This window comes from Arachis ipaensis, chromosome B06, assembly GCF_000816755.2.
Source record: "Arachis ipaensis cultivar K30076 chromosome B06, Araip1.1, whole genome shotgun sequence".
Taxonomy (NCBI): domain Eukaryota; kingdom Viridiplantae; phylum Streptophyta; class Magnoliopsida; order Fabales; family Fabaceae; genus Arachis; species Arachis ipaensis.
The window spans coordinates 87,186,614-87,208,890 of NC_029790.2; the positions used below are offsets into that span (position 1 = coordinate 87,186,614).

Here is a 22,277-nt window from a genome sequence, read left to right on the forward strand (position 1 = left end):
TTGAAACCAACTTGAATTGATCAAATAATTAAATCACTAATCCGTTTATGCAGGTGCCAAGATTTTAAATCTCATTACAAACAGCAAACTCTTAAATAAAACTTTGATCTACGATAAATTAATTCTTAACTTGTCGGATTGAAAAATACCGTAAAAAAATCCAAAGACAAAAGACAATGGGGTCCATTGAAGTAACAGTACTTATGGTACTAAATCTAGGTTAGTTTATTTTCAAGCATTCAAGAGCAAAAATGGAAGGTTTACGGTTATTTCGATTTACAGTCACATAGTACTCCTGGGCCTAGCATCCCTAAGGAAAAGAAAGGGGGAAGAAAAAATATTCCTTATCTATATTAAAGAAAAAGAAAAATAATAACCGAGAATCTGCAACCTAGCACTTCTATTAGGCTTCAACAGCATAAAGTTTTGCTACTGATACAGCAAAGGTGCAAAACTTGAATCACCTCTGTGACACTACCTCCCACACCTTGATTGTCCCATCATCACTCGCAGAGGCTAATAGCGGCTTCTCCTGTTTAGTATGCCACAGCAAAAAAATAGAATAAAATAAAATAAAAAATGACAGATGTAAACAACAGATTAGATAATCACATAAAGCAAAAAAACCTGCTGAGAAAGCTCACCATTCTTTCATATCAAGTTTTTATAAGCTTATGTGTAGAAGAAACAAGGTGGAGGATCAGTTACACCCCTCTACTTTGGTGTTTGGTCATCCATTTTCTTAATACCATTTTGACATACTGTTAAGCAAATGGTTGAGATGGAATATTTATAAAATTTATGTAATGTAATTTATTAAATAATGTAACAGTTTGAAATTGCACATTTATTCTTTTAAATTTCCCTCACTGTCTCTCTTCCTCTGGCCATTCCCTAGCCCCCTTTCTTGATTAGCATGTAGATCGCTTCAGCAACGAACCACATTCGGGTAAGGAGTTATCACTTTTCAGTATCATTCAAACAAGGGCAAGAAAGAGGCACCACAAGGCTTTAGCACACATCTAGCATCAGCGGGAAATGGGATTTGAGCACATAATAATACAAATAGTGACTATCCTTCAATCTTCCCATCCGTTAGCTTCTTGGGTTCAAACCAAATTTTTTTTTTAGAGTTACTAAACATGTTTATGGTTATGGTTCGGCTGCAAGGCATAGAATACTCAACAATACTTTACACTCAGACCAGTGTGCACACAGGGTTATTTTTTGGCGGTAGCTGTGTTAAGTGTCCAACACAAATAACTCAATCTGATTAATTCAGCAAATGTACACAGGAAATAGAAATAGAGACAAAATGCTCAACAATCTATTCCATTGTAATACGAATAGCAAAGCTACCAAAGAGAATCACTTTTGGTTGATTCCATTAAAGCAATGTCCAAGAATCTTACCCCAGGGCTCCATTGCACTGAATTTATGTCCATATCATGGGCCTTTTCCTTCTTCAGCAGCAACTTGTACAGAGGACCATCCACCTATGTCATATACAAGCAGCAAATTAGGGTCAAATTTACCCTACATTCTTGATAGAGTAGATGCATCGATTCTGTCGTCTTTATCCTTTTAGCATTTTCATACACAAAAAAGCATAATCTTATACAGTTTGCATTTTTTCCAGGTACTTGGATTTCAATATACATATGGCTGTGTCCTTTAATGTTGAGGTTTACAAAACCGTTAAATGAAAAGGGTCTGATGCAATTCCACAAAGCACGGAGAAATGACAAGGAAGATTATCATATTAATAATAACAAATTAACGATGGAATCTGTCTACTCCAAATAACTAGTAATCCTGAACAATATTGAATTATAACGCAAGATTATCATGCTCAACTCTTAAAAATGAACATAGTTCAATTAAAAAATCAATGCAGATAAATGATGTTGCAAAATATATTCAACAGTAAATCTGTTTGATCAGTGTTCTCTGAGCTTAATGAACAAACATTTGGCACTAGTTTGCCAACTTGATTGCAAAGTCCTTATGGTGGCAAGTACAAATAGCTCAATAAGTCCCATGTTTATCCATGTGTGCAGAGAATCAACTACAATAATAAAAGGTCCGTGATTTAAAGGAAATATTATGGACAAGACAAAGGGAACTTTTAATGAATGACATGCAAAGATTTAATGTTACCTCTTTTTGGGCATGTTAGCTACTTACAAAATTTATAGTGTATGAGGATAATAATATGTTCCCAGGCCCTAGTGGTACCACGTGAAAATCACATGCCTCAAATAATCACCTACTTGTATTCAAAAGTTGAAACAGCTTATGAATGTTTCAGTTAACATTCTCAACTGTAGTTCTGTATTTAAATTATGGACTACTAGACTAGCAAAGTAATAACAATAATAAATGACCTCCCTGCATCCAGATAAGAGAAATTCATCTCTTAGGCAATAGGCAAACATAATATATATACACACTAAAAAACACAATAAAACGACATATGAACTCCTTTAGTTAAGGATAGATGCAAGAAAAATTGGCATACTTGACTTTCATTGTCATCCACAAAAAGACGTATAGCATCATCGGCAGCTCCACTAGCAAAGATACCTTCTCTGTTACATGAAAACAAAATGCAAGATACCGATTGATCAGATTTACATAACTAGAAATTAATTTAGGGTGCACTGGTTATCTTGATGACAAAATATAGTGTTTGATTTATTTTTCTTTCAAAAAAAAAATAAATATGAATATGAAATTATGAATCAGTAGAATATATCATAATGATATATAATAAAACTTTTCCAAAAGCAATGCAAATGAAACTATGACTGACTAATGATTGGACAGAGGGATTAATCAGAGAAATAAAAGGATCTGGATAAATACCAAAGAGTCAAATGAGAATTTCATTTTAGTTAACTAATACCCAACTACCTTGACCAATGAACAGAGAAAATTGTCCGATCATGATACCCTGTAAGAGTGCAAAGATGTCTCCTGAAATTCCCAAGAAGAAATAGGAATCAAATTTTGAAATGTACAAAAAGGAAAAGGTATAATAGAAGACTAATATGTCACCATTATAATCATTTATGCTTATTCTTCATTTGCACAAGTTCCATAATAGGATTAGTAACCCAAACTGATCTAGTTGCAGAAACAACTAAACCATATATGTTCATGTATGGTTTATATATGTAGTCAAACTTCCCATTAAATATCCAGGAATTAGAAAATCTCATCAAATGTTGAATACACATTCTGGTAATCCATATCTGGGTGGGAAAGGGGAACATCTAGCAAAAATGTTACTTACCAATGTCTGAATCCATCACCAGATTGCATCCCTATATTTTCTGATTCCCATATCTTAAGCGTAAGATCATCACTGACATATAAGGTCGAAATCAAGAAAATGCTACATATTTTTTAGTATGAAGATAAGCAGGAAACAATTACACGATGAACAAGAGAACTATTTCACTTACCTGCAAGTAACCATTTTATCACCACTGACATTGAAAGAGAGTGCCCAAACAGTTGAAGTATGACCACTGACAACAGTTGTATTAAAATATTGACATTAAAAATTTTCCATAGAATACAGGAAAAAGGATCACCAATCATGTATTAAAATTTAAATTTTAAAGAGAAGAAAAACATGATGGAAGATGTCAACAAATATTACTTATTCGGTTCTCCTATTGTTTGAATGCATTGCCAATCGTCACTATCACCTTCATCTGCCCAAACCTGGAAGAAAAATTGATTGCTCTATAACATTATCACACTGCCATATCCTATTCATTTACAGTGGAAAACAAGCAACAGTAAGGCTAGAGGAGGACCAACAGCAAAACTTGAATGCAAGAGCCATTACAACATATTGAATTACCTTAATAGTGTTATCATAACTACACGAAAATAAGATATCCATTGTTGGATGCCATTTCACCATTTTCACATCTTGGGTATGTCCTTGCAACACTGACACACACTCAAATTCATTCCCTGGCAGCACTTCCCATATCCAAACAGATTTATCTCTACTACACGTTGCAAGTAGGTTTCCAGATGCATTCCAAGACACACTCTTCACTTCGTGTTCATGTCCCTGCCAAAAAAATCACATGTATGTCAATGCAAAAGATTTTTTTTCTTTTTTGAACACAAAAGGAAAAGGAAAGCAGCAACAATCTAGTAGGACATAAAACATCCAGAAGAACAATAATAACGGAAAATAACTGAATTGGAAGCACTAGCATACCTCCAAAGTGGAGACACACTCGTAATCACCCCCAACATTCTCCCATATAGCTGTAGAGGCATCAAAACTTGCAGTGGCCAGCAGCTTACCAGAAGGTGACCAAGCACACGACCGAACGGTTCGAGTGTGCGGCTCATCCAAAACCGCCTGCATTGCATCAATCATCACACTGACACACTCGTAGCAATAAACATAAAACATACAATCTCGATCACCAAATTAAACTCTAACCAAGCTTAGTCACTGAATATAAATCTCTCAAATGTTAACTGCAATTGGATTACTCTCGATCACATTATTCAATTTTTTATTATAATCAATCAATCAACCAATCAATTGAAAAACAAATAATAATAGGTTGATCAAAGAGTAATGTTACTGAGTTGCTGCTAATTAATATGTAATTCAAAAAAAGGAAGAAAAGAAGAGATATGCCTTGGTGGACCAGACACCAGAAGAGAGGTTCTGTTCCCAGATTCGAATAGTTTTGTCGCCACTGCAAGAGGCAAAGAGGAGTGGGACACCGTTGTGGCCGGTGGCGGGGTTCCAAGCCAAGCTCCAAACCCTATCAGTGTGGCCTTCAAGTCTCTGAACTTCCTTTAGTTCCAACCTCTCCATAGTTTTCTTCAGTTCTTCTTCCTTTGTTGCTGAGCTTTTCGCAATGGGTTTTTCCACGTGAACTGCACACGCTGGGAAAAATACCCAAAAGTAAGAACAAGAATTAGCGTTAAAACTTGAAAGGCAGTAAGGTGGCTCCCTTAAAAGGAAGGGCAAGTGAGAAAAGTTTGGAAGATTAATTATAGAGAAAAAAAGCAGTGTACCTCCACCTCTTTAATGTTTTGGGGATGTGCAATTTACCTCCCTTAAAATCTATCTATCTATCTATCTATTCTATTTCTTCTTAATAGGAGACTGCTTCATGATTCAATGCTTGATAAGTGGCACCTAACAAAAGCAACAAAAAATCAATCGATTGAGATTGAGATTTAAAAAACAATATCAAACACAAACTAAAGATAGTGAAGCATATCCAGAGATGCATGTACAGTGGTGCAGCCAGTGGCTCTAGCTCTTCCTATAAAACATTTACACAACACACAGAATAACTTGATTATATACTAGATAAAGAGAAGACAAAAAAAATCACTTTAAGATTTTACACAGCATACAAACAACTTGAGCACATTGGATATAGAATTTTGAGAAAGCAAAAAGTAATCACTTTTTACATTACTTAAAAGTACTCCTGATAACATGATGGTCGATGGACACACAAGAGTGGCAAAACAAACCGTCATAATTATTACATGGCATACAAAGAATACATTGGGATGCTGCCCCACATTAATATAAGTGTTGCAGCATTTTTCTTAATACAAAAACTTATAATTTAAATACTAATCGGCAGTTCAAAAATCTTTCCGGCTGCTTCTTGAGTTATAAATAAGAAGCAAAGCTATGTTTCTCACACATTATTTCTTCTCAATTATACTCGTCCTTTTAATTTCTTTTCTTCCAGATCTCTTTTCATGGAAGGGGAGAAGCACAAACATTTAAGAACTGGTGGCAGTCAGATCCCCACATTAACAAGGTGTTTTCCAATGGATGATCTAAAAAGAAAGGTAAACCATCATTGAATAATTACATCTTAACTTTTAACTTCTTTGCATATGTACATACAACATATCCTCATATTATTCATTGTAGTGGCAAAATGTTTTTTTATTAACATATTCAATTTGAATTCTTATTTTACCATAGTGATTAAATTTTTTCTCATGAAAGGATCTGTGTTAATTTTAAACACCCTAAAACAAAAGGGCCAACTCAGAAAATTGGAACCTTAAGTATTGAGAAGTGAGCAAGAGTATGTGAACTGTGAAAGGTGAAGCATAAGATGTTAGATCACGTAATAACAAAGAAAACTTATTAGTTTTAGTTCAGTGTTAGAGAGTGCTAGCAAGTCAACTTTCGACTTCTAACACAAATGGGTCTATATAAAAGGTGATCAAGGTGTAAACATCACATTCAAAAATATCTCTTAGTTCCCTTTGGCCTAAACTAGTTGTGAGATTTAGTTATAGTTTTGTTTCCCCTTCATGGTTAAAAAGAGTGTCCAAAGAATAAGGAGAAAAACTCAAAAGAAGAACAAGGTCAGGAAACCCCTTTTTTCAGAATAAAAAATGTTAACAGTTTCATTAGCAGTACACATATAACCCCTCCTCCAAAATTATTTTTCCATTAAACTCGCCTATTTACATATTTAGAGGACCATTGCCTACTGAAAATTACAAATACACCTTACTCACTTCATAACAAAAAAAGATTGAAATTCAAGATAAATGGTGTCTAAATGCCAAAAATGTTGATGCACAAAGGGGAAGAATGACAGCAAAATGCATGCAGAAGCTCAACAAAATAGGTTACAAATCAATATATCCTGAGTTCTATGCATGGCTATCTCAAGACTAACTGCTTTTAAAATTTAACTATAACAGTTGTTTCTGAAATTAGCAGACTATAAGCAAGGGGAAACACATTTAGTCATATGCAACAGAATCCCATGCTGAATCAATTGCAAGTTGCTTGAGCACAAGACACTTTGGCAGTTTGGCTGGTGAAATGTCATAAAACAAACATAGCTCTGACATACTTTATGACTTTGGTAACTTTGCACATAATTTTTTGTAAAAATAAAAAATTGAGAAACCAAAATTTGCTTCCAAATGTGGTTGGTTATCAATAGAAAATGCATGAATCAATCAAAGCAAGCACTATGCAATTCGCATTTCAAACTAACCACATAAAATCTTATTAACGTTTTTAGTTATTTCTTTTCCAAAAACTTTATCTTCAAAAAATGTGGCTGGTGTAGCAAACCGACTTATGATACTTTTAAAAATTTCTTCATCATCTGTAAAATGATTTATGTCGAGATGACAGCAAAAAACTCAAGTCCTAGAAATTAAATTAGTAACTAATTTTCTCATCTTGGGAACCATTTTATCCATTTTGTTTTCAATGATTGAGATACATATCAGATACATTAAACAACAATACTATTTAAAACGTTGCTAGGAATTACTTAAGAGGGAACTAACATGTGAGAATGAAAGAGAATGGAGCTTCATATGAAGCAATTATTTACAGTTCCAACTACAGTAATTCAATTCTCGAACACTCTGCATTATCAGACACTCTTGAATTTATCTCAGTGTCCACAAAATCAACTTGGAACCTGGGTTACTATTTCATTACGCCAGCCTTATGCAATTATCAATCTTGAATTTTATCAATCTTCATTTAAAACGGTATCACTTTAATTCCATGGTAAGCACAGATGCAAAGGTTGAATATTCATTTGATTAGATGTATTATGGCAAATTGATTTTTTACATAATAGAACGGTATCAATATATTTTATTATTGTTTTTGATAAATAAAATGACAAGATCAACATTAGAGAACAAAGTCTTAAAACATACAAAAAATGCATCATATGTTCAGAGTGTAAAGACATACTTCCACAGTACCAACAGAATCCCCTTCTCTATATTACATAATTATCATAGAATTTCTAAAAAACAAAGACCTCTTACAGATGAAATACCACAACTCTTCTTATGACCATCTTCCAACTTTGTTGCGTCCCATGGATTAGGTGACTATCCCCAAACCCAGTCCCCATTATCTTAATCAACTAAGCACAAAAATAACATTAAGAGTCATATGAATCACTTTATTTGATATATCTCAATAAATTCATTTGCACAAACCACTAATTCCAACTATAACAGATCTTCCTTTTCCTCTCATAGTTCTTTCATTCTTGGACAAATTTTGCCAATAAATAGACCACACAATTTGAGTATTTGACAACTACATCTTAGCAACGCACCACAAATATCATGAATCAGTTTAACATGAACCAAACCTTAGAATTGAAGTAACACAAGAAAATCACAAAGTGAAAAGCTAGAAAAACATACATTAAAGGCTATGGGTTGCGCAGTGAGCAACAGATATGGAACGAGCAGCGACCAAGTGCAGAACTAGACCAGAAGAGCTGAAAGGGTGCGAAGAGAAGGAAACAAAGGGAATAAAACAAAGGGAAGCAGAATAAAACAGGGACAGAAAGGAAACAAAGGGAAGCAGAACCAGACCAGAATAACAGAAGCAGAACTAAGTTAGTTAGTTCTATAGATTAGGGTTGGCTGATCGAGACTATAGTTATCACAACCGAACTCATTCAATAGATTACAGGCTCACCCAGTCACAATTAGATAAATATAAAAAAATTATATTTTCACTACTTACCAACTAATTATGAACTAAATTAATTAATTATATATTTTCACTATAAAAATCCTAGAACAGATTCAATTCAATTGAAAGGTCCATTTTTCATCTCAGGAAAGAGGCAAGCATAAAAAGGAAAAGGCTATCACATCGCAATACCTAACACTAAACTCACATCATCAAATTTGTAATTGTTTTTTGTGCTTATTCTCCTCGCAGTTTTCAATTTTCATGTACTATTATTATTCTGCCATAGACCTATAACTGATCACTCATACAGAAAAACCCTCTCTTCTGACAAAAAAGAGCCCCACAACAAAGTTTTTGAAAAAAAAATTAAATACGAAACAAATAAAAAATGCTCACTCGATTGACTAGAATACGCAGATCAGAGTCACCCAGAGCTTCCTAGCACGAACAGAGGAAGATTCAGAGGAGGAGCAGAGGCAGACGGCCAACCCGAGCACGGCGACGGCGAAGCAGAGGACGGAGACGAAGAACCAGAATACGCGCTGACCCGCACCTGCGACGGCGACGGTGACTCAGAGGCCGAACCAGAGGATGGCGAAGGCTAACGGAATAAGGAAACACGAGAAGAGGCAGAAGACGATGGCACACGAACCAAGGGCAAGCAGATCCAGACGAGAAGATAGGAGGCCGGAAACGGGGACCAAAGCCACGACGACACGCCAGCAACGGAATTACTGACTTGTGTGTGGCAGTCAGTGTGTGAGTGTTGGCTGTCGTGACCAGGAGATGTGAGCGAGACTAGAGAGCTGAGAGACGAGATGAGATTGTGTGAGGAGGACGAAGTGCGAAAGCATGAGTAATTAATTACCCATATAATCGGACACTTTTGGTGTCTCTTATTTTAAAATATTATAAATTATGGTGACCGACGTGGAATGTTAATTCGTAAGTATAACCCATTTTGTATTGAATTTGGATCTTCTAAATTTTAAATTTGTACTTTAGAGAGTAAAGTGTGATCTTTCTTGAATAATTTTTCTCTCATATTTATTGTTGGTCTCACTTATAAAATAAATAATAAGAGATCACGAAATTCAAATTTTAAAAAATCTAATTTTTTTTGTATTTATATGTGTTATATGTGGGACCGTGCTTTCTTTCTTTGGCCCCAAGTTTGTTTGTTGGCCGTTGATGAACCTCTGAGCATCGTTGACTTCACAACTTTCATAGTTTCTTGAACGATACTTGAGACACAGAGGATTTTTTCACGGCTTTTCGTTGAAGCACAAATGAGGAAGTCACCTTTTTGTAATCCTCTATTCGAATGATATCTTCCCTTTTGTTGTAGCCCATAAATTTTTTTCTTCTTACTTAAATTTGAAAACTACCTTTTTGTTCTTCTTTTTGCCCTAGCTCTAGAACTTTTCTATTCCTTTCTTCTTGTTTTAGATATTGACGTGATAAGAAAGAAAAGATAAGAGAGAGAAGAGAGAGTTTGTTGGTTCGGTGGATGTGAGAATAGATTCAAATGAAATAAAATTTCATATGATGGTGCCAAATTAATAAAGTGGATGGATTTGGGTGTTGGACCATCGAATGGGTTTAAGATGGATATGGTCTCAGTTTGGGCCAATTTGTTTCTTTCTTTCACATGGTTCAACACTTGGCCTTTGGATTAAGACTTATAGTATAATATCTTTATTGAATCCATATTGGGCCTTGTTTATGTTTCTTGGCCTGAATCAGTTTAATTTAATTTCTGCATACTTAAACAAACACATCATACAAACAATTTAATAATAATCCTAATAATGTTTAGTCATCATCTTAATCATAGTTTAGTTCGCTAAACTCAACATATTGGTCCCTCTATCATTTTTAATAAACCTTTTAGAGTAATTACCCAAATCAATTCTTGAGATTTTTAAAATTGATCATTTTAATCCCTTAGATTTTAAAATACAAAAAATAGTCCTCAACATTTACTTCCGTTAGATAATACAATTCCCTCTATTAGTCGCTAATAGTGACTACTAGTGTAGAACATTAACTTGCACATATAGAAGTTAAGTATCCATGTGTGTGATTTGGACAATTCAGTCCCGAAGTAAAATACAAAATAGTCTCCGAAGAGTTTCAAAAATCAACAAAACAGTCCCTAAAAATCTTAAAAATTCCAAAACAATCCCTTTGAATATTTTTAATTTTTTTCAAAAATCAACGTCTTATAATATTTTTATTAATTAAAATAATAAAATATTATTAAAAATATATAATAAATAAAAATAATAAAATATAAACTAAAAGATAATTTTATTTATTAACTCCCACCGCCAATAGTAGATTGAAGTGAGTACCTCCTCTTGTCGACTCTAAATTCATGGTAGCATGTAAAAAGCGATAAAGACATGTTTTTCTCCCAGTTTTTAGTCTTTTCCTGGTCCTAATGCTAATGGACTAGTCAACATACCTGGACCGGAATGAGTACATTGATGTAGAGAAAATAGGATAGAGTCAGTGTGCCGTGAGTGGAAGGAAAAACATATTTTCTTTCTAGGAGCAGGGCATTCATCGCTTCTCTTTTTTTTTTTAAGCGGGTATATTATTCACAGTCGTGCTAAAATAGTCATAAAAAATAATAGTGTTTAATCATTAACTTATGATACCTATATCGAAGTAATGTAATAATAATAATAATAATAATAACAAAAGTGTCGTGGATCAATGTGCTCTGCTAGGTTTTTAACTTAACAGAATTCCTATGTCGTCAAAGTCAACGTTTTTTACACATATCACAATTTCATTCCTAACTCAAAATCATCATACAACGCAGGTTCTTCTCTATCCTTTTCTCTTGGCATTACCTCCTTAAATCATGGAAGAAAGTGGAGAGAATTTAATTGTCTTCGTTTCTTTGAGTAATAAAGAGAGGGATGATGTAATAAATTGTCAGAGGAGGATATAAAAGGGCTATTCACAACTGCATTAATAGTCTGGTTAGAAGACTTTTTGCTAATAAATCATTTTCAATTGGAACCACAGATGGGGCGCTTAAAGCAATTTAGAAGAGACCGATATTATGAGAATTGAAAAAGACTCTCCATGACTTTTTCAAGGACTATGCTCTCTATGTTGAGTGTTAGAAAGAGGGGGTATGCATTGGAGAACAACTAATCAATGAGATACTAATATGGGTCCAATTTTGGGGGTTCCTGAAACCTTTAAAAGCTGAAGGTTGCTCGAAAGCTTGGTGAAGGACTCGGTAAGATTATGGATGTGGGACTGTTTGATGTTAAAGGTGAGAGAGACACGTATCAACAAAGTAAGGGTGGTTATTGATGGAAATCGAGCTGTAAAAAGCTCTGGGCGGTTATTGATGAAAATCGATCTGTAAAAGACTCTCTTAAGGTCCTGATAAGTTTCCAATTGGAGTGGCGGTTCGGTATGAAAGGATAGGTAGCGTTTGTTTTGAGGTACTGAGACAGAGACTGGGAAACTAAGACTTAGTATCATGTTTGTTGGTTCAGAGACTGGTACTAAACTTTCTGTCTCTGTCCCCAAAATTTCAGTATTTCAGTACCTCCAAAAAGTAGAGACACAGGGGACTAAAATTTTTAGACATAGAGACTGAAATTTTAATAATATTTCATACCTAAAATATCCTCATTTCAATTAATTAATTCCAATTTTACCCTTTGTGCAAATAAAATTAGAGTTTCATTCTTGTTTCAATTTCTGTCTTCCACTTTGCACCAAACAGAATACTGAGATTTATTTCAATTTCTATCTCTTAATCTCTGTCTCGCAGTCTCAGTCTTTTCGTCTCTATATCTCTACCAAACGCTACCTTAGGGACAGTGTGTATGTACTATACAACTATAGACCATGTTATGTGTTTTTGGAGGATATAAAGAAAAATAGGTTAAGAGAGGATAAGATAGGAGAATGGATCAGAGCTGATCAAATTGGTATAAGGGTGGAGAATAAGGAGGATGAAGGGAAAAAGGGAGAAAAGAACTTTCAAGCAGATCAGTCCCTTCGCAGAAAGAAACCGCTCTCAAACCGCCTGTAGATGGATTTTTAAACTTGAGTGTCAAAGACAAAAAAAAAAGGTATGATCAAGGAGTCAAGAGTCCTTCCAGAAACAAAAGACATAATGAAGAAAAGAAGAATGATAGGAGTATAGAAGATGATGTGGTTATAAGCTCGAATCAGATTCAGTTGGGAGGAACAAGTAGTTTCCAAACGAAGCATGCTATCATAGGGGTCCTAACTGAAAACTGCATACCAAGTACTCCTGCTGATGAATACTCCGTCAAATATAAAAGGTTGAAATAAATGGCTATATCAAACCATGGAGGGATGAAAATGCTGTTCGAGACTAAAAGAAAAGCAAAAGATGAATGGGAGATAGTTTCAGAATCATTAACTGGAGGAATTATTAGAGATATGGATCAAGAGATGGTGGAGGGTGCCAACCATTCAGTGGCACCCAATGCACCATGAGAGTCTTAATGTGGAACTTTTGGAGTTTTGAGAGACCTCTGACAGTCCACAATCTTAAAGGGATGTGCCAATCCTACTCCCTCAAGGTGGTTTTTCTCTATGAAACTAAAAACCTATCTCGAATGGTGGAACATAAAGTCAGATCATGCGGATATCAAAGTTTTATATTAGTGGACCCGAATAGAATATCAGGAGAAATGGCTCTATTATGGAACCACACATTCTGTTTTAAAACTCTTTTTCCATAATTTCTTCGGTTAAAGATGAGAATAAGAATGTGAGTTGGGTGGTTGGAATTAACTTGAGCATTAATAAGCTGACTTGAATCAATCAATTCGAAGAACTCTCTTCTTGACTTCAACAATTTGAAGGTAGCTCTATCATCTTAGATGACTTCAATGTAATTATAAATTATAGAGAAAAGAAGGGAAAGAATATGAGGTCTGATGCCTCCATTGAAAATTTTAATGGTTTCATTGACAATAATCAATTGGTTGATCTTGGGATGATAAGACAGCGGTTCACATGGTCAAATAGGAGGGCTGGAGAGGTGTTAATTAGAGAGAGGCTTGATCGTTTTATGGTTGAAATGGCTTGGAGAGAGACTTATGCAGCTGCGGTGGTAAGAAGATTATTGGAGAATGGTTCAGATCATGCTCCTCTCTTACTTGATTCGGATCCTCTAAGATGGTCTACCAAAAGAAGATTTAAATTTCAAGAGCGGTGGTGTGAGATGGAGAATATAAGGGCATTGATAACAGAAGTTTGGAGTATGGAAGTTAATGGCTCATCTATGTATGTTTTGGCACAGAAATTGAAGTGTTGTAGGCACCGTCTAGTACAGTGGTAGCAGTGATGAGCGGATAATTTATACGCTTTTTGGCATTGTTTTTACATAGTTTTTAGTATGATTTAGTTATTTTTTAGTATATTTTTATTAGTTTTTAAATAAAAATCATATTTCTGGACTTTACTATGAGTTTGTGTGTTTTTCTGTGATTTCAGGTATTTTCTGGCTGAAATTGAGGGACTTGAGCAAAAATTTGATTCAGAGGCTGAAGAAGGACTGCAGATGCTGTTGGATTCTGACCTCCCTGCACTCGAAATGGATTTTCTGGAGCTACAGAAACCCAATTGGTGCGCTCGCAATTGCGTTGGAAAGTAGACATCCAGGGCTTTCCAGAAATATATAATAGTCCATACTTTGCCCGAGTTTTGATGATACAAACTGGCGTTCAAATGCCAACTTTCTGCCCTATTCTAGAGTTAAACGCCAGAAATAGGTTGCAAACCAGAGTTAAACGCTAGAAACAGGCTACAACCTGGCGTTTAACTCCAAAAAGAGTCTCTACACATGAAAACTCAATGCTCAGCCCAAGCACACACCAAGTGGGCCCGAAAGTGGATTTCTACATCATTTACTTATCTTATGTAACCCTACTAGTTTAGTATAAAAACTACTCTTAGTGATTTATTTTATATCTCTGGTTAGTCTTTGAATAACTTGATGTTCAGAGATCACGTTTAGGGGGCTGGCCATTCGGCCATGCCTGGACCTTCATCACTTATGTATTTTCAACGATAGAGTTTCTACACACCATAGATTAAGGTGTGGAGCTCTGCTGCTCCTCATGAATTAATGCAAAGTACTATTGTTTTTCTATTCAATTCAAGCTTATTCCTATTCTAAGATATTCGCTTGCACTTCAACATGATGAATATGATGATCCGTGACACTCATCACTATTCTCAACCTATGAACGCGTGCTTGACAACCACTTCCGTTCTACCTTAGATCGAGCGTGTATCTCTTAGCCTCCATTCCGAAAGATCGGAGTCTTCGTGGTATAAGCTAGAATTATTGGCAGCCATTCTTGAGATCCAAAAAGTCTAAACCTTGTATGTGGTATTCCAAGTAGGATCTGGGAAGGGATGACTGTGACGAGCTTCAGACTCGCGAGTGTTGGGCGTAGTGACAGATGCAAAAGGATCACTGGATCCTATTCCAACATGATCGAGAACCGACAGATGATTAGCCGTGCGGTGACAGCGCATTTGGACCATTTTCACTGAGAGGACGGGAAGTAGCCATTGACAACGGTGATGCCCAACATACATCTTGCCATGGAAAGGAGTATGAATGATTGGATGAAGGCAGTAGGAAAGCAGAAGTTCAGAAGGAACAAAGCATCTCCATACGTTTATCTGAAATTCTCACCAATGAATTACATAAGTATCTCTATCTTATTTTCTGTTAATTATATTTTAATTATCAAAAAACCTTATAACCATTTGAATCTGCCTGACTGAGATTTACAAGGATGACCATAGCTTGCTTCAAGCCGACAATCTCCGTGGGATCGACCCTTACTCATGTAAGGTTTATTACTTGGACGACCCAGTGCACTTGCTGGTTAGTTGTGCAGAGTTGTGAAAAAGAATTGAGATTATGAACGTGCGTACCAAGTTTTTGGCGCCGTTGCTGGGGAATGAACAATCACGATTTTGTGCACCAAGTTTTTGGCGCCGTTGCCGGGGAATGAACAATCATGATTTCGTGCACGAAGTTTTTGGCGCCGTTGTCGGGGATTGTTCGAGTTTGGACAACTGACGGTTCATCTTGTTGCTCAGATTAGGTAATTTTATTTTATTTTTTTAAGATTTTTATTATTATTTTCGAAAAAAAATATATTTTTTATTTAGTTCTTCAGAATTTTTAAGAATGAATTCTAGAGTTTCATGATGATCTGTTGAAGTCTGGCCGGCTGTTGACAAATGAATTTTTGCCGGTATAGAAATTATCAAATGATCAATCGTAGTATAGTCTAAACCGACGCAAAATCCTTCATCAAACAAATCTACAATCTATATCCGAGAGTACTAGTCTCCCGAGTCGTTCTCCCTTGGAATTGCCAAAGTGTGCATCTTATTGATTTAGTAAGCCTTGTTGGAATTCTTTGAAGGTTTTAGCAAAGTAATGAGAAACAAACAATCAATTATCAAAAGACTTGGCTTAGGGTTGACATTAGAAATTCTATTCTTATAGTCCATTCAATGTTGACAACAATTAGGCCTTGCTTCATTTAGTTATCCCCTAGGTATAGAGGGAGGTCAAATGAAAGCAATCAACTTGAGTCACAAGTCCTAGCTTCACCTTATGGGAATCTAGCTTTAGTGCACTCCAAGCCAACTAGCAATCCCTAATTCCAAATCAACTATTGATACAACTATTCAACTTCTTCCAAGGACCAAACCCTATGCCAAGTGTGAAAATTCTACTCCATAGCTAGTGTTGTCATTTTATCAAACATGTGATGAGCAAGAAGGAAAGTCATAGTAAAATGAGATGAAAAACCGAATTGAAAGTATTGCAACACAAAGATCTAACAACAAGTCTCAAAGAGTAGCAATGAAAATCGAATTCTCAAAATAGAGACGAAATCCGAAATTACAAAGTTGAATTCTAGATCTATGAGAATTGATCAATTGCATCTACTACTTGAAATTGGAGAAGAAAATCTATGACATGAACAAAGTGGAGTGAGAATTGTAATGGATCTCACCAAAAAGTCATTGAAAATTCAGAAATTAGATGAGGATGAACCCTAGTGAAGCTTGGAGTCTCCCTCTTCTTCTCCCCAAAGTGTAACTAACTCTCCTCTCCCCAAAAAAATATCTAGATCTCAAAAATGAACTAACTAAGTGTCCTTAACCCTTGCTCCTTTGGTCTTCTTAAGCTTTTCCCGCCAAGGTGTTTCCCCAAAAGTGGGATCCTTAACTGCCTCCACGCATAAGTCACGTGACTTCTTAAAAAATCATATTCGCGAATCGGCGCGCACGCGCAAGGTACGCGCACGCGCCGTTGAGACGTCTTGTAATGTGCGCGGAGGCGTGATGTACGCGTGCGCACCCATGAAGATCCTGGCTTAGCCGCTTCTCAAGCCGGCTCTTGGCTTTGGCTTCACGTTGCCCTATCCGCGCGGGCGCGCCAAGTGCGCGCACGCGCCCATGCGGAAATTTCCAAAGCTTAATCCTCATGCTTCCTTCCTTTGTACCCGTCTTCCTTCTCTCTTTCGGTCCATTCCTACTCTATATCCTGAAACCACTTAACACACAAGTCACGGTATCGAATGGCATCAAGAGCAGATTAGAAATGTATCTATTTTAGTGCGAAATAAGCATGTTTTCATTCATGAGGCGAAACTAGGAAAGGAATGCAAAATCTTGTATTTTCATATAGAAAGTGTGTGGAATCATTGATAAAACCCCTGAAATCAGCACAAGATAAACCCTCAAATTGGGGTTTGTCAGCTGTGAAGCCATGTTTAACCTTTTGGACCGAGGTTTCAACTCATCATCATAAGAGCTTTTTGATTTTTATCAATTCAGCTGTTGTATGCCTGATTTGTATGCTAAAGCTTGGCTGGCCATTGGCCATGTCTAGTATTTTGGACCAGAGCTTTCACTAAAAGCTTGGCTAGCTAGTAAGCCATGTCTAATTCCTGGACTGGAGCTTTAGACTAACATTGCATGATTCCTGGAATTCTCATTAAAAATTTTGAAATTCTTATTTTTCTTTTTCCAAATAATTTTCGAAAAATACAAAAAAAAAGTTAATAAAATCATAAAACCAAAAAAAATAATTTTGTGTTTCTTGTTTGAGTCTAGTGTCAATTTTTAAGTTTGGTGTCAATTGCATCTTTTTAATTTCCTAAAAATTTTCGAAAATTCATGCATGTGTCCTTCATAATCTTCAAGTTGTTCTTGATGATTTTCTTTGTTTGATCTGTGCATTTTCATGTTTTGTGTCTTTTCTTGTTTTTCATATGCATTTTCAATTTGTTAGTGTCTAAACATTGAAAATTTCTAAGTTTGGTGTCTTGCATGTATGTCTTTTCTTATAAATTTTTAAAAATATGTTCTTGATGTTCATAATGATCTTCAAAGTGTTCTTGGTGTTCATCTTGACATTCAAAGTGTTCTTGCATGCATTGTGTTTTGATTCATAATTTTCATGTTTTGAGTCTTTTTGTTATTTTTCTCTGTCTTTTTAAAAATTCAAAAATAAAAAAATCCTATCCTTTCAAAACTTTTTCAAAGTAAAAAATCAAATCTTTTTAATTTCCTTTTCAAATATTTTTCAAAATGATTTTCAATCATATTTTTTTCAAAATCAATTTTAAAATCTTTTCTAACTTCTTATCTTTTCAAAATTGATTTTTAAATCTTTTTCAATTAACTACTTGACTTTTTGTTTGTTTTACTATTTCTTATCTTTTTCAAAACCACCTAACTACTTTTCTCTCTCTTATTTTCGAAAATCACTAACCTTTTTTTCAAAAATTTCTTTTCATTAACTAATTGTTTTAAATTTCAATTTAATTTTATTTTCCTTCTTTATTTTCAAATTCTTCCCCCTCTCATCTCTTTCTATTTATTTATTTATCTACTAATACCCCTCCTCCACTCAAAAATTCGAACCCACTCTTCTCCTCTGTGTTCGAATTCTTATTTTCCCCTTCTTCTATTCTTCTCTTCTTATACTCACATAAGGAATCTCTATACTGTGACATAGAGGATTCCATATTTTCTTTTCTGTTCTCTTCTTTTTCATATGAGCAGGAACAAGGATAAGAACATTCTTGTTGAAGTTGACCCTGAACCCGAAAGGACTCTGAAGAGGAAGCTAAGGGAAGCTAAGGCACAACTCTCTGGAGAGGATCTGACAGAAATTTTCGAAAAAGAAGGAGACATGGCCGAACCCAATAACAATGCCAACAATGCAAGGAAGATGCTTGGTGACTTTATTGCACCCTCTTCCAACTTCTATGGAAGAAGCATCTCAATTTCTGCAATTGGAGCAAACAACTTTGAGCTTAAGCCTCAATTAGTTTCTCTAATGCAGCAGAATTGTAAGTTCCATGGACTTCTAATGGAAGATCCTCATCAGTTTTTGGCTGAATTCTTGCAAATCTGTGACACTGTCAAGACCAATGGAGTTGATCCCGAGGTCTACAGGCTTATGCGTTTCCCTTTTGCTGTAAGAGACAGAGCTAGAACATGGTTGGATTCACAACCTAAGGATAGCCTGAACTCTTGGGATAAGCTAGTCAGTGCTTTTCTGGCCAAATTCTTTCCACCTCAAAAGATGAGCAAGCTTAGAGTGGAAATCCAAACCTTCAGACAGAAGGAAGGTGAGTCCCTCTATGAAGCTTGGAAAAGATATAAGCAACTGATCAAAAGGTGTCCTACTGACATGCTTCTAGAATGGAGCATCATAAGTATATTCTATGATGGTCTATCTGAGTTGTCAAAAATGTCATTGGACCATTCTGCAGGAGGATCTCTTCATCTGAAAACCCCTACAGAGGCTCAGGAACTCATTGAAATGGTTGCAAATAACCAGTTCATGTACACCTCTGAGAGGAATCCTGTGAACAATGGGACGCCTCGGAAGAAGAGAATTCTTGAAATTGATACTCTAAATATCATATTGACTCAGAACAAAATATTGACTCAGCAAGTCAATATGATTTCTCAGAGTCTGAATGGATTGCAAGCTGCATCCAACAGTACTAAGGAAGCATCTTCCGAAGAAGAAGCTTATGATCCTGAGAACCCTGCAATGGCAGAGGTGAATTACATGGGAGAACCCTATAGAAACACCTATAATCCTTCATGGAAAAATCATCCAAATTTTTCATGGAAGGATCCATAAAAGCCTCAACAAGGCTTCAATAATAATGGTGGAAGAAACAGGTTTAGCAATAGCAAGCCTTTTCCATCATCTTCTCAATAATAGACAGAGAATTCTGAACAGAGCCATTCTGGCCTGGCAACCATAGTCTCTGATCTATTCAAGACAACACTAAGTTTCATGAATGAAACAAGGTCCTCCGTTAGAAATTTGGAGGCATAGGTGGGTCAGCTGAGTAAGAAGATTACTGAAACTCCTCCCAGTACTCTCCCAAGCAATACAGAAGAAAACCCCAAGAGAGAGTGCAAGGCCATAACAATGACCAACATGGCCGAACCTGGAGAGAGTGAGGAGGACGTGAATCCCAGTGAGAAAAGCCTCATGGGACGCCCCCTGGACAGAAAGGAGTTCCCCTTTGAGGAACCAAAGGAATCTGAGGCTTATACAGAGACCCTAGAGATTCCATTGAACCTCCTTCTGTCATTCATGAGCTCTGATAAATATTCTTCCTCTGAAGAGGATGAAGACATCACTGAAGAGCAAGTTGCTAAGTATCTAGGAGCAATCATGAAGCTGAATACCAAGTTATTTGGTAATGAGACTAGGGAGGATGAACCCCCCCTTGTTCACCAATGAACTGAATGCATTAATGAGGCAGACATTACCTCAGAAGAAATCGGATCCCAAAAAATTCTTCATACCTTGTACCATAGGCACCATGACCTTTGAGAAGGCTTTGTGTGACCTGGGGTTAGGGATAAACCTCATGCCACTCTCTGTAATGGAGAAACTAGAAATCTTTGAGGTACAAGCTGTAAGAATCTCACTAGAGATGGCAGACAAATCAATAAAACAGGCTTATGGACTAGTAGAGGACGTGCTAATAAAGGCTGAAGGCCTTTACATCCCTGCTGATTCCATAATCTTAGACACTGGGAAGGATGAGGATAAATCCATCATCCTTAGCAGACCCTTCCTAGCCACAGCAAAAGCTGTGATTGATGTTGACAGAGGAGAGTTAGTCCTTCAGTTGAATGAGGACTACCTTGTATTTAAGACTCAAGGTTCTCCTTCTGTAACCATGGAGAGGAAGCATGAAAAGCTTCTCTCAATACAGAGTCAAACAAAACCCCCGCATTCAAACTCTAAGTTTGGTGTTGAGAGGCCACAACCAAACTCTAAGTTTGGTGTTGAGAGGCCCCAACCCTGCTCTGATTGTCTGTGAGGCTCCATGAGAGCTCACTGTCAAGATATTGACATTAAAGAAGCGCTTGTTGGGAGGCAACCCAATGCTATTTAATTATATCTATTTATTTTCCATTGCTATTTTATGTTTTCTTTAGATTGATGATCATGTGAAGTCACAAAAACAACTGAAAAATAAAAAACAAAATGAAAAACAGAATGAAAAAATAGCTCACCCTGGAGGAAGAGCTTACTGGCGTTTAAACGCCAGTAAGAAGCAGCAGACTGGCGTTTAACGCCAGAAAGAAGCATCTAGCTGGCGTTAAACGCCAGAAATAAGCACCAAACTGGCGTTTAATGCCAAAACAGAGAATCTACTTGGCGTTTAATGCCAGAAATGGGAGAAAAGCTGGCGTTAAATGCCAGAAACAAGCAGCAACCCGGCGTTTAACGCCAGAAGTGCATTCCAAGGGCGTTTTGCACGCCTAAATGGAGTAGGGATGTTAAGTCCTTGACCCCTCAGGATCTATGGACCTCACAGGATCCCCACCTACCCCACCTCTTCTTCTCTCCTCTTCACACCCTTTCATAACACTTTTTCCCAAATACCCTTCACCAATCACTTCCATATCTCTTCCCCAAATACCCTTCACTACTTACATCCATCCATTCTTCCCCAAAAACCCCACCTACCTCTAAATTCAAAATCCATTTCCCTCCCAAACCCAACCCTAATACACGAAACCTACCCCCCATAAACCCCTCAACACTACTTCATTTTCACACATTACAAACACTTCTCCCCCTTGGCCGAATACACTCTTCCACTCCATCTCCTCCATTTTCTTCTTCTTCTACTATTTTCTTTCTTCTTTTGCTCGAGTATGAGCAAACATTTTAAGTTTGATGTGGTAAAAGCGTTGCTTTTTGTTTTTCCATAACCATTAATGGCACCTAATGCCAGAGAAACCTCAAGAAAGAGGAAAGGGAAGGCAATTGCTTCCACCTCTGAGTCATGGGAGATGGAGAGATTCATCTCAAAGGTCCATCAAGACCATTTCTATGAAGTTGTGGCCAAGAAAAAGGTGATCCCTGAGGTCCCTTTTAAGCTCAAAAAGGGCGAATATCCGGAGATCCGACAAGAGATTAGAAGAAGAGGATGGGAAGTACTCTCCAATCCTATTCAATAAGTCAGAATCTTAATGGTTCAAGAGTTCTATACAAATGCATGGATCACTAGGAACCATGATCAAAGTATAAACCCGAATCCAAAGAATTGGCTTACAATGGTTCGGGGGAAATACTTAGATTTCAGTCTGAAAAATGTAAGGTTGGCGTTCAACTTACTAATGATGGAAGAAAATGCATGCC

The 22,277-nt window shown here is 36.4% G+C and overlaps 1 protein-coding gene across 6 annotated transcripts; it reads right to left on the reverse strand.

Moving 5' to 3' along the window:
- On the reverse strand, positions 166 to 9,380 carry LOC107648848 (protein CIA1). 6 transcript variants are annotated; one of them, XM_016352662.2, is made up of 13 exons: positions 8,915 to 9,380; positions 8,239 to 8,315; positions 5,071 to 5,194; positions 4,685 to 4,929; positions 4,250 to 4,396; positions 3,878 to 4,096; positions 3,671 to 3,735; positions 3,471 to 3,536; positions 3,299 to 3,370; positions 2,917 to 2,979; positions 2,522 to 2,591; positions 1,413 to 1,496; positions 166 to 532 (listed from the first exon to the last, which is right to left on the reverse strand). In XM_016352662.2, the coding sequence occupies exons 4-13, from the start codon at positions 4,865 to 4,867 to the stop codon at positions 461 to 463; spliced, it is 1,041 nt and encodes a 346-aa protein (XP_016208148.1). In that variant the 5' UTR covers positions 4,868 to 4,929; positions 5,071 to 5,194; positions 8,239 to 8,315; positions 8,915 to 9,380; the 3' UTR covers positions 166 to 460. The 6 variants fall into 6 exon arrangements, with proteins under 6 accessions (XP_016208148.1, XP_020960230.1, XP_016208149.1 ...); XM_021104571.1 differs by having other exon boundaries at positions 4,685 to 4,938; XM_016352663.2 differs by lacking the exon at positions 8,239 to 8,315 and having other exon boundaries at positions 5,077 to 5,194.